Source organism: Biomphalaria glabrata, chromosome 2 (assembly GCF_947242115.1).
Source record: "Biomphalaria glabrata chromosome 2, xgBioGlab47.1, whole genome shotgun sequence".
Taxonomy (NCBI): domain Eukaryota; kingdom Metazoa; phylum Mollusca; class Gastropoda; family Planorbidae; genus Biomphalaria; species Biomphalaria glabrata.
In genome coordinates, this window is record NC_074712.1 from 16127029 (window position 1) to 16139643 (window position 12615).

The following is a 12615-nucleotide window of genomic DNA, read 5'->3' on the forward strand; positions in this document are numbered from 1 at the left end:
TATTAGACTTTGTTCTGTGAAATTCTAATCAGTACCATTTTTAATTCAACAATTAAAAAAATAAATAAATTATGGTCTTTTTCAATTGTCCTTTTTACTAAAGAGTTATTATCTCTAACTACAACCTTTACTGTATAAACCCTGTAAACTTTTTTAAATACTCAATTTTTTATGACTACAAGTAATAGTAAAATTAAAGTACTTTAATAGTAAAGTTAGAACAATTTTAAGCCATAGGATGAAATGTTTTTAAAAGGTATATGATAATACTTTTAGAGACCACATTACCCATGAGAAAGCTAATGATAAGATTGAAAAGTCTTTTAGTCCTCATGACCATTTCCTGATTAGTGTAAAAAAAAATAGAAGTGGGTGGAAGGGATGGTCATGTTGCATGCTCTTTCTGCATAGAACATTACCAGGAAAAAAAAAGAGGCAAGCAAAAGACAAATCAGGAAAACAATTTCATGGATCTTTGCATAGAATGGTAGAAAATAAATGAAGAAAAGAGAAAGACAACTGGTAAATCACTTGTAGTACCATTACAGTTCAAAAGATCTCAGGACAGGGTAAAGTGATGGTGCAGATTATATTTAGTAATAAGTAGCATAATGGATAAAACAATTTATTACTGATGACCTGATTCAGGCATGATAATTATTGTATGTGTGAAATTTGCTTTCGGCTAATATGAGAATCAGATTTGTCTATAAAATTATTATGTGTCTTAAAGTCTCCCCAACCTCAGTTCACTCATTTAATTCCCACCATTTGATCAGTAAAGCATAGTAAATGATCCGACCACTTGTGCTTTTTCTTATCTTTATTTGTTTGTTATTGATCATGTTTTATCGCCTGTCCCCCAACTAGCTCTTGTTGTATGTGGTGTACAAAATGTAAAGATTTCATAAAGTTTTTAAGATCTGTTTATTTTCAGCTTTAAAAGAAACTTGTTCTATCTTAAAGTACTTATATATAATCCTTTTTCTAGGTTGGAGTTTGTTAAAGAAAAACTTGTATTGTTTTCTTTGATTTTTTTTTTAGTGTTTGAAGGTGACTTATGTGAAATTGATGCTAATGACGACTGTAACAAGCATACATGTACAGATAAACAATTTTGTATGGATTTGGTCAATGGAACACAGTGTGTCTGTCCTCTGGATGGTATTTATGAAGCTAAGTAAGTCACAAAGTTCAGATGTATTAGATAAAAAAAATAAAAATTATTTAAACATAGGAGCTATATTTAAAAAAATGTTTCATTCCGATTTTCTCTTGCTTAAAAAATTGATTTAAAAACTCTTTGATTGCTTAGTGTTTCCAAAACAGTGTGACCTGAATTCCACAAGTAGATTGTATGGTGAAACCTGTTACAGCAGTTAAAACTTGTCCAATGTTTTCTCTCTTTTCAATTGACCCCTAGACTCTTGATGATTGACTGCCACTTCTAGTTTTCCTTTTTCTGCTTTTTTTTTTGTAATAGTTTATGGCCTCTCTTCCTGTGATGTAATGTATTACATAAGCTTATAATTTCAGTAAATGGTTAATAGCTCTAATGGGACTCAATCAACATTTGGGTCTTTTCACCTAAATAACCATTAAAAAAATTTATGAAAAAAAAATCAGACAGTAATTCTTACAAACATGTTTTAGTTTTGATTTACTTTTTTATAAAAATTTTAACAAGAGAAAAACTAAACATTAAACTTATCATTGCAATCCTTAGTTGCACAAAGAAAGAAAACATGTGTGACTCTCATCCTTGTGTTCACGGAACTTGTCAGCATTTTGGAACTGTGCGCTATATCTGTATGTGTGAGCCAGGATATACTGGACAGAACTGTACTGAGGATATTGGTAAATATTGTTTCAAGGTCTTAAAATGAAATAAACATTTTTTTACCCCTTGCTATCGTTGCCACCAAACCATGACTTGTTTTCTAAAAATCTAATAAGATAATTATTTTAAATAAGTGTGGATATTTTCACAGATGACTGTGCTCTTAATCAACATGGATGCTTATATAATGGCTCTTGCATCAATAATATAAACAATTACACTTGTTCCTGTAATTCTGGATTCCAAGGAACTCATTGTGAAATACGTCCTAATCTGTGCAGCAGTAATGGTTGTCTGGAGAAAGATGGTGGATTCTGTGTTGAGGATTATCTAAATTTAAACTATCGATGTGTTTGTGGGGAAAACTATAATCTTTGTAAGTTTTTTTTTTTTTTTTTTATAAAATAGACCTACATTTCCATATAGAAAAAAATTTTTTTGCATAGATTTTTCATCAATTTCTGAAATAAATGATGGTTTTTATTTTTGAACCTTTTGATTTATCATTTTTATGCATGTGCTTTATATATTCCTAGTCAAAATAGAGTGTGAACAATGTAAACTATAACAATAACTGTGCTTAAAGTATAATTTTTAGTGGCCTCCCAAAAGGGAAAAGCCATTTTTAGTTGTCTGTTCCATTTAGATGGCAACATCTGAAAAAGATATTGAAAATCTGATATGACATGATATTTTAAATCTTGCAAAGTTCGAACCATTAAGTTTTAATAATTAAATATACAAGCAGATTTTTCATAAAAATATACCACTTTAAAAAAATACTTCAGATGAAGTAACTCTATTTAATAAAATTGTTTTTGTTATGCAGCATAGAAACCTTCTTCCAGATACCCCCTATCCCACCAGTCTACAAGAGAAATAACACTTCAACTCATTGAGCGTACTATAAGCATGAAAGTTGCGCTAAAGAAAAACAATTTAAAAAAAAATATTATTTCCAACGGCAAAGTAGATCATTATATGACTCTAGTTCATGTACATAGAAGCAAAGATATTCTTTTTTTTAAGGTCCAAAATGTATTATTAAGTGGCTCATGCAGTGACATGCCTTCCATGTACAGAAGGGGTTAGATTAGTCCCCAAAATGTCTCATTTGTTTTGTTTTTTTCTTAATGTTTTTTAGCTGCTCTTTTAAGAAAAAAGATGCTATTGGTTTTGTTACTTCTGTCGGTCTGTCAGAAGAAAACCTATTGAAAAGTTGATTTCCCCTTATAGCAAAACAAATTATCTGAAATTGCTCTTCTGACTTATATTTCATTTACTTTTTATTTAGTTTTCTTGCCAAATGGTCGGAAGCAGTATCATTATTGATAATAGGTTATTCAGTATATTTTCAATTTAAAAATGATTCTTTGACAATAACTTTAGACAATGAAAAACAAGACCATGGCTTGAATATGCTTAGTCTAGAAACCCTCTTTGTAATCTTATTTCATATGATTTTACAGCGTCTCAAGGCCAAATGCAGATATGTGAAGCTAAAAATTTTTGTCAGTCATCTCCTTGTCAAAATGGAGGAACATGTCTCAGAGAATCTGACAGTTTTTCATGTCAGTGTACTGATGGATTTGAAGGTTCTTTATGCCAGATTGAAATAAAGACAGAAAAAAATGAAACAACATGTGAAAGTATAGATGTTTGTCAAAGTGCAATGAAAGAGTATTTTTGTCACTGGTGCTCTTCTTCAAGTAAGTAATTTTTTTCTTGTAGACTTTTAAAAAATAATAAAACATTATCTGCAAAATAGAAATAAGTAATCCATAAAATTATAAAATGTTTCATAGCACTAATAATTTAAGATATAATGTAAATGAAAAACATATTTAACTAATAATTATTGGAATAAAATGCCTGTTCATGCAGATGCTAGTTGTACACACATATCATGCCTCAAGAAGTGCAGAAATTTTCTCAACATCACATTAGAAGAGAGATTGCTGTGTCAGTGTTTTTGTAATGAAACTACTGTAAGCATACATGTTTAAATTATTTGTAAAGTTCATTTGCAAATATGTTGCATTTAACAACTATTCATGCATTTGAGATGGACATTTTTTTCTGTGCCATTTATAAACTCCTTTAAGGCATGAAAACTGCATAAATTAAAACAATTTAAATAAAGGTTTTGAGGATTTATATAAAAAAGTTTATTTTAGCTATTCTTTCATATATTGAAATAACATATTAATAATGTATACATTAATAATAATTATAATTTACTGTATCTTCTAACATAGATGGCTTTCTGCTCATGTGATATAAGCTTTTAACAGTAATCACAGTGGTCCCAAATTTTTATTTCTGAAGAAACATCCACAACTTATAAAGCAAAAAAAAAGCCTTATTTTTAAGATTGAAAAAAAATATTTACTAAATTCTTTTAGATTTAAAATAAATGGTTAGTGAATAACCCAGGTCTTTCAGATTAAGAATAAATGTTTAATGTCATACCCAGGCATTTCAGATCAATTTTAATGTCCTAGTCCTTTCAGATTGAGAATAAAAATGAATCATATTTTTCAGACTGAAAACGAATGTTTACTGTATGATCCATGCCTTCATGGTGGTACATGTACCAATACAACTGATGGATACAGCTGTTTATGTCCTACTGGATGGACTGGACAGGTCTGTGAAACGTCAGTAGATTACTGCAGTTGGAACAATAATTCATGTTTAAACAATGCCCATTGTTATAATCTGGTCAATGATACTTACTGCCAGTAAGTAAACAAACAGTTTGTATATATTGATTGTTGAAAACAATGCTAAATGCTCCTTCTTCCCTAGCGCTATTAGAGCATGGAATGGGTTGTCTGAGCTAGCCAGGAAAACCAGTGACTTGGCAGAATTTAATTCATTGGTTAATATGCATGACTGAATGCATGACGCATAGGACATAATCATCTTCTTTTTTGAAGTAACATCTGTATAAGTATAAGATAAGATAGTCATGAACTTAATAAAAAGAAATTTTGTTGAATTACAATAGATCTATACAATGTCTACTCATTTTTTCCTCCAAGGTGTCCTCATGGAACTACTGGTAAAACCTGTGAACTAAAAAAAGAATTATGTGAGAACTATGGGAACTTTTCTTGTATATATGGTAGTTGTGAACCTGTTGGTGGATCAGCTCAATGTAAATGTCCGGATTCTTACACTGGTAAACAAAACTGAATGTAATAATAAATGATAGAAATGTTAACCAAACTTTTTAAATTTGAAAATGTGTCAATAATGTTTGTCCACAGTATAATACTGAAGTTAGGATATTTTGTGAAGTTATTGTGTTTTTTTTAATTTTTGCATAAACGTGTATTTTGAATTTGAAGGTGAATCTTGTGAACTGTTGAAAGATGTTTGTTCTCCTGATCCTTGCCATGGAGGGAAATGTTCTTTGACTGAGTCAAGTTTTCAATGTGATTGCTTTGGCTGTAAGCTCATTTTTATTTTCAATTAGACAGATATACATCTGAAACTCTTCTGCAATAAGGTCAAGCAAAAGCTGTTATATGGCCAACTTATTAATTACCATGACATCTAATATTAATACAACTCTATTTTCAACCCTTATAACTATTATCAAAAGTCTAATTGCACATATTTTGGTGCTTATGCAAGCAATATCAATATTAGAGCTTGTATGGCAGTGAGGGTAATACATAAACTAGATTATTCATTTAAAAAAAACAACTGGCTTTGACAAACTAAAGAAAAGTTACATTTTAACAAATCTTATAACATAAAGAAATTCAAAACAATAAAAACAATATTCTTGAAACATTATAGCTTATAGCCACCTTTACATATGTTAATCTCTGTATGGATTTCAATCTTGTGTTACAGACCAGACATCTAAGTGCTCTACCATTTAGCAATTATTTCACCTTCCTGACTAATCCACTAGAAATTTACCAGTGCATAATTGAGCAGGCTAAAGGCATAAGGATGTTCTATGAAAAAAAAAGTTTTATATTACATTAAGAGAAACATCTAAACTTTATCCTATCAATGACATTCTGTATTAAGAACTAAAATTAAAAATCTATATTTTTTAAAATAGTTATTAATCACTAACTATTGCTGGTATCCTGTTGATTGCAGTAAAAGAAAGTTTTGGAGAGTTCTGTAATGATTCTAGTGATAGCTGCAGTTTATGTCCATCCAATTCTAATTGTACAAGATACACAGATAGAGAAGGCATAATGAAAACTGCTTGCCTTTGTCCCCCTGTTAGTATACACTCTGGGGGTTTATGCACAGGTCAGTTAATAAACTATTTTAACCTCATAGGCAAAGAAATATTATATATATATTTATATATATATATATATATATATATATATGCAAACAATTGCACTTACTATAAGCTTTGTTTAAAGAAAAGTATTTTAAATTATTTATTTTTCTTGTTTACATACTGTTAGGATCTTCTCTACCAGGCCTTCTGTAAACAGTGCTCAACACAGCACATCTAACACAAAAACTTGACAACAAGAGTTTCAAATAACAATGTGGTGGTTTAATCACAAATACATCAACAGCCAATATTGGCTACACTAACTACAAATGCTTTGTTGTACTTAACAGAACTGCCTACTAAACACTACTAGTCTTTCTAACAGAACTGCCTACTAAACACTACTAGTCTTTCTGTCTACTCCTGGACTAGTACAGATACATTCTCGAGGGCTCACATTGTACCCCACTATTCTTACTGCCTTGCTGTCCTAGACTGACACTCATTTTTACACACTGTCTCTTGTCTATGAAAGCTTTCGATCACATGACCATAACAGGGGTCATATTTGTGTGTACTAGCAGTACTGCCCCTTGACAGCCATTTACCTGTGTGATTGGCCTGAGCCACATGTGCCAGTTGGTCGCACACACATTGACCCTATCAGTATGCCACTGGAGTTACAACAATACACTTTAATAATAGTTTTAAAGAAATTGGTAGACCTGGAAATAATATATTACAAGCAGTCAGTAATCATCAATTTTTCTTTTTTAATGATTGCATTGAAAATATATATTTCTGAGTAAAAAACATTTATATTTAAATGTTCCTCAAATTCTACTACACTTTTGATATCTTTTATGAAATGCATGTCTAAGGTTTAATGCAAACATTCATATTAACAGAAGTGAACAAGGACTTTGATCTTGTCTTTCTGAAAGACTTTGCTATCAAGAAACAATGGATCACTTCAGTGAGAGGATTTAGTTTAGAAAATGTCACCTCATTGACTCTAACAATGTGGCTGGCTGCAGCTAAATCTTTAAATGACTCTGATGTAATACTTTCTCTGACAAGGTAAATTAAATGAAAACCTTTTTTTTTATACTTTTGATTTAAATTGAATGTTGCAAAATCAAACATTTACATAGCACAACAAACTGCTGTATAGCATGCAAAGCAACATTTTGCTTAAAACATGACTTTAGAAAATAAACAGAAGATTGTTTTCAGTGTAATGATATGTTTATTTGGAACATGTTAGTATAGCAAATTTAATTGTAATATCTTTAATGTTCAATTCTTTTTTGTTTTTCAGTGCTCAAGGAGAAAACTTGTTAAGCATTCTGAGTTCAAAAGTTAGATTTAACTCAACAGATATTCCATTAAGTTGTGTAAGCTGCCCAATGGGTGCTGACAATAATTGGCATTTTATTTCAGTAAAATGGTCAACCAATGGAATTTATGCTATTGGTGTAGATATACAAAAATTTACTGGTACAGCACAGTTTTTTTCAACCATTGAAAGGTAATTTTATTTTATTCCATTAATCTATCTTTGAATAGGTTTAGCAGTCTTATCACACTTTGAATAGTATAGTTGTATATTTTTGCAACTTAATCTGACTGTCTCTCTGGTAAAAAGTTGGTACACCTCATTTCTCCAACACCCAATCTCAGATCAAGCTGAAATTTTCTACAATATTTATTGATAGTGAGAAACGTTACAATATTTATTATTGTAACCAATATTGAAGATTTTTTTCACATATAAAAAAAATTAATTTGTTTTTCTTTTCTTCAGCAGATATGCTTCTGTTTCTATTGGTCAGGGATTCTCTGGCTACATTTCTCATGTCCAGTTGTGGAAATCGGAACTAGCTGACACACAATTGGCGCTTTTGTATGACAATAAAAGTTACATTCCTGAGCCTCAAAATTTACTTTTAGGATGGACCTATTATTCTTTTGATGAAAATGTTTTCATGTCAAATGTTTCAATGGTTAACAAAGAAACTTCTATTTGCACTGGTATCTCATTTGGTGCTTCAGTTCCTTCTATAGACATCTGCAACAAGGAAGGTACCTATTTTGTGTGTTTAAAATAATTTAAATTTGAAGTTTGAATGGCTATTTTGTAGGATTCAATAAGAAATATAATACAATTAGATTGCGGAAATGGCACAGATCTTAGACCAATTCAGATTGGACAAATTCTTAAAAGATCTAATAAGAGGAAAAAAATATTATTCAGACTATATTTTGTTTTATTAATATTGCTTAAATCTGGATCAAAAAAGACATCTTTTATGAGGAAAATTCTAAGCAATTTTATTTTGTTTTGTTGTTGGTCTATTCTTAACATTAACTACTTGCTGCAGAATAAATAAGAACATCTATTTTAATTCTCTTAAGATGGAGACTTCTAACATTCTTGTGCCAAAACTACAGAGCACTATTTCCAAACTAAGCACTTCTCTTATTAAAAAATTCATAACAAATACACTAATTACTTTACATACACAAAACCTTATATATTGTTGAAGAGAAATGAATGAATTAATACTTTCTTTTAGAATCCAACTGAAATTTTAACATTTATTAATTTTAAATTTATTTGAATTCATTTTTAGACAAAGAGCCACCTTGGTTAAATGAAGAATGTAAATTATTTGAATGGATAGCCACAAGCTACCATCAGCATCAGATTAGTTCTAGTCAACTTGGATACACTTTTAATGACAATAGTGTCACAGTCTTGCCAAAATGTAGGTAGCATTTTAAGTTACATTATTGGTTAACAGTAACAAATGTGCCTGGAATAAAAAAAATTTGACTCTTTAAGAGACTTTATATTTTCATCTTTTCATAAATCTGAAAAATAAAACAACTAATATAAATCTTTTCATTACATTATTAAATACAAATCATCATGTTTAAAAATCTTATATGTATATGATGAGTCAATATTTTACTTATAATAGATGTGCGGAATTTATTCCATTAAAAATGATAATTAAAATAAAAGTCATTTTATTCATTTACTTCTTTTCTCTGTAGTACAATATTTCTCCCATGGTGCTTATGATATTGCTGTGGCTGCTAATGACTCCTCAGGGAATATTGGAGTGTGTATGACTAGAACATTTATCACACGTAAGTTTCATTGGTGATTGAATGAAATTAAGAAGTTACATTTAAATAAAAGTAAGTATCCATAATCAAATTTAAAAATTCAACCGTATTAATTACTTTAAAATTTTTTTGCATAATTGTTGTATTTCTTATAGCTAATGAATGTAAGGATACAAAACCTGCAAACTATATTGAGTCTTGTAATAGTTCCCCTAGTTCTACCAGTGTAATAGTCACTTGTCCAGATGGCTACTCGCCCAGTGTACAGATACCTAACATACTAACATGTGGTCAACTGAGGACATATAATCTGGACAATATGTATGAAATACCTGACAGAATTGTTTGTGGCAGTAAGTTTTTTATTTGTATTCTTAAAATAATAATCAATATATAGAATATCAATTTATTTTAAATGGAATGCCATAAATCAAAAGAGATTAAAAGCCTAAATTCTTTACCTACAACTTTAAATGAATGATGAAGTACATCCTATAAATAAAGAGTAAATTTTGTAAAGCATAAATTGAGCTAACTGTACATAGAAGAGATAAATATGCCCCCAATAAGCTGCTTACTATATTAACAGCCTCCTTCAGAGTGTAATACAATTCTTTAAATAAACAATAATCTAAATTGAATTTATGCAACAAAATGTATACGTACACCAGCTTTAAAACAACTTTTAAAAGTTTTATCTAGTAAATACTACTTTGATCATTATTATGTGACAGAAGTAAATAATTAGTGATTTTTATTTTACAATATGTATATATAAACTAATTATGGTCTTCCAGAGGCATGATCTTTTGGTTTAAAAGCAAAGTATGCATATAATAGTTATTGTATTGATTACCATTGACTGAAACTGAAATCACTCTGTTCTTCTTTCTGTTCACTCACTCTATATAAGCATTCTGCAAACATGCAGATGATGAAACTTGATACCATAAATGAATTCAAGAAACAAGCAAAAAAAAAAGCAACAAAGAGCTTATCTTAGGGAAAGAACCCTACACTTACAATTATATCTCTCAGTAATGTAGAAGTTATTTCTCTTATTTGATACCAAACAAAACAACTAATTACCAATAGATAATTGTAACAATATATTTTTATAATTTTCTATTTTACAAATCTCTTTCAACAGAGAGTACTCCAAGGCTGGTTATTCTATCAATAAATCTTGAGTATAGCACAACTTCAAGTTGTAGTGATACAGTTACAAATCTTGTGAAGAATGAAACTGACAAAACTATGGGAGTATTGTTTAAGAACTGGACAGATGTATGTGTGTCCTCTAAATGTAGTAATGTTTACATAGCAGGAACTTGTGAAAGCAAAGTTGTTATAGTGAAGTTCATTGTACAAAATATCAGGTGACTTTAATATTTCCTTTGAAATGTAAATAAATGTACTCATCTGTAGGATATAAATGCTTTATTGAAGCTAAATAAGTTTTGAAAAAAATAATTTTATTTTTCAGAGAATTGTTGAACTTATCAAGAGGTAATCAGCATTTTATTAAAACAAGTGAATTTGTTCAAAGTGCTCTTCAAGATGGACACACTTTCAAAGTATGTATTACCATTGAATAACTGGGGGAATAAACTTTGATGCAATCTTTATTAATAAAATTATCTTATCTTATCTTAAATATCTTGACTAATAAAAAATTTAAATTTTAGGCAATCTGGTGATGGAACTGGTAACTGACTACAAAAAAGAAAAGTTTCATGTAACCAAACAATAATAAATGTTAAATCATCCCTACTTCAACTTTTCTCTTGACATGTTCTCACTGTCAATAAACAGTTTTCAAACCAAAGATTAAACATTTAATTTTCTTGTTTATATCTAATGAAATATTTAGTTGCATTAAACTCTCTTGAATAAATGTAGTCATTTTCTATTGAACTATACAGTAGCAGTTGGCTAGTTAGAACAATGCTCAATTTGTTAAAGAATGAGGAATAAATGTATCATTACCATCATCAGTCCTTTATGTTGTGGGAGTGCTTGATAGTTTGCATAGCTTATCCCTCCTCTTCTCCTGGATAGTAGCTGTCCATAACAGAATATAAAAAAGGCTGATCAATTTTCTTTGGATGACCCTTTCATTGTGTTCCCGTCACGTAACTTAAATTTTGACAGTTGTGTCTTACAATATGACCAACTTGCTCAGCTTTCTTCTCTTTACAGTATTAAGGAGTTCCTTGTAAGACTCATTTGTTCCCTTTTTCTAATATCCTTTGCTCCTCAGTTTTCTATGGCATCTACTCTTGAAGTTTTCTTTCAGTCTCAGCAGTCAGTGTCCAACTTTAAAAACATATATCAATACAGAAACCACTAGAGTTTTGATTCTACTTGGAAGCTGTTGTTATTCTTCAAGATTTTCCACATTTCACTCATGATGGAGGATGCCAACTCATATGGTTTTTTTTCCTCTTTTAGTGATCCTCCAACTCTTGTTTTGTTTGAACACAAGTATCTAAATTAGTCAAATCTTATCCTGTATTGGCTTTAAAGTGATTTTTCTTGGTAGTAGTGCATGCAATAAAATGAAGCATTCCTGTTGAAGCAGCCATACTTCATCCATTTCAAATGTAGATTTCACTCTACATAATTTTATTCCACCTGGATTTCATGGTGTGACAATGTGATGTGAGAATACTCGGTAAATGAGTTATGAGATAGTTAGGTGTCAGTTATTTACTTTAAGGTTTGGTTGCTGAGGTCTCCTAACAGAAAACTTTTAGTGCGGACACACAGAAATTGTGATGAAGTAACAAACAACTGGTGGTCAACTATATACTACTTAATAATGACAATGTGCACTTACTATATACTGCTGATGAAATATGGTCACATAGCAGCACAAGCATCAATCTAATATCACAGTTACCTTTAGAATATATGGGCATATATCACTAGTGTAGCACATCATCAACATTTATGTAATAATTCATTTATGTTTACATGGAGTCACATTCAGTTTCAACATCACCCTTAGATACCACATCACATCAGCTCTCTCTGTAGTCTGACCTTTCATTAGCCAAACAATTGATCACTGGCAATTACTATTGCATGGACACAAAAATACACAAACAAGTAGCATCAATGTATTCATTACTCTACATAAATGATCAAGAGTTACTATGAATGCATATAGAACAACAAATAATAAATTTCCTAAAATGAAGAAACAACCCAATATACAGACACAATACACAGACATCATGGCAAAAGACCTCTAGTCAGAGAAACCAGGATGTTTGACATAACTACACCAAAAAGAAGCTTCCCCCTCTTTTAAGATGCACAAGACAAGAAACAAGAAAAAGTAGCATACCAAAATCTGTTCAGACAC

General features: G+C 30.2%; 1 protein-coding gene across 3 annotated transcripts in view; it reads left to right on the forward strand.

Annotated features, from left to right (window-relative positions):
• The window catches only part of LOC106069146 (uncharacterized), a 122999-nt gene that overhangs the window by 54772 nt on the left and 55612 nt on the right, over nucleotides 1-12615 (forward strand). For 2 of the 3 annotated variants that reach the window (XM_056019355.1, XM_056019357.1), the window contains 17 exons: nucleotides 1045-1180; nucleotides 1727-1857; nucleotides 1992-2216; nucleotides 3310-3549; nucleotides 3725-3828; nucleotides 4385-4584; nucleotides 4888-5027; nucleotides 5197-5298; nucleotides 5969-6127; nucleotides 7013-7184; nucleotides 7426-7635; nucleotides 7912-8189; nucleotides 8741-8875; nucleotides 9168-9263; nucleotides 9398-9595; nucleotides 10393-10621; nucleotides 10729-10819. In XM_056019355.1, coding sequence (XP_055875330.1) covers nucleotides 1045-1180; nucleotides 1727-1857; nucleotides 1992-2216; nucleotides 3310-3549; nucleotides 3725-3828; nucleotides 4385-4584; nucleotides 4888-5027; nucleotides 5197-5298; nucleotides 5969-6127; nucleotides 7013-7184; nucleotides 7426-7635; nucleotides 7912-8189; nucleotides 8741-8875; nucleotides 9168-9263; nucleotides 9398-9595; nucleotides 10393-10621; nucleotides 10729-10819 — 2846 coding nt within the window. The remainder of the gene's footprint in view (nucleotides 1-1044; nucleotides 1181-1726; nucleotides 1858-1991; nucleotides 2217-3309; nucleotides 3550-3724; nucleotides 3829-4384; nucleotides 4585-4887; nucleotides 5028-5196; nucleotides 5299-5968; nucleotides 6128-7012; nucleotides 7185-7425; nucleotides 7636-7911; nucleotides 8190-8740; nucleotides 8876-9167; nucleotides 9264-9397; nucleotides 9596-10392; nucleotides 10622-10728; nucleotides 10820-12615) is intronic. The other variant, XM_056019356.1, reaches the window with a different exon arrangement.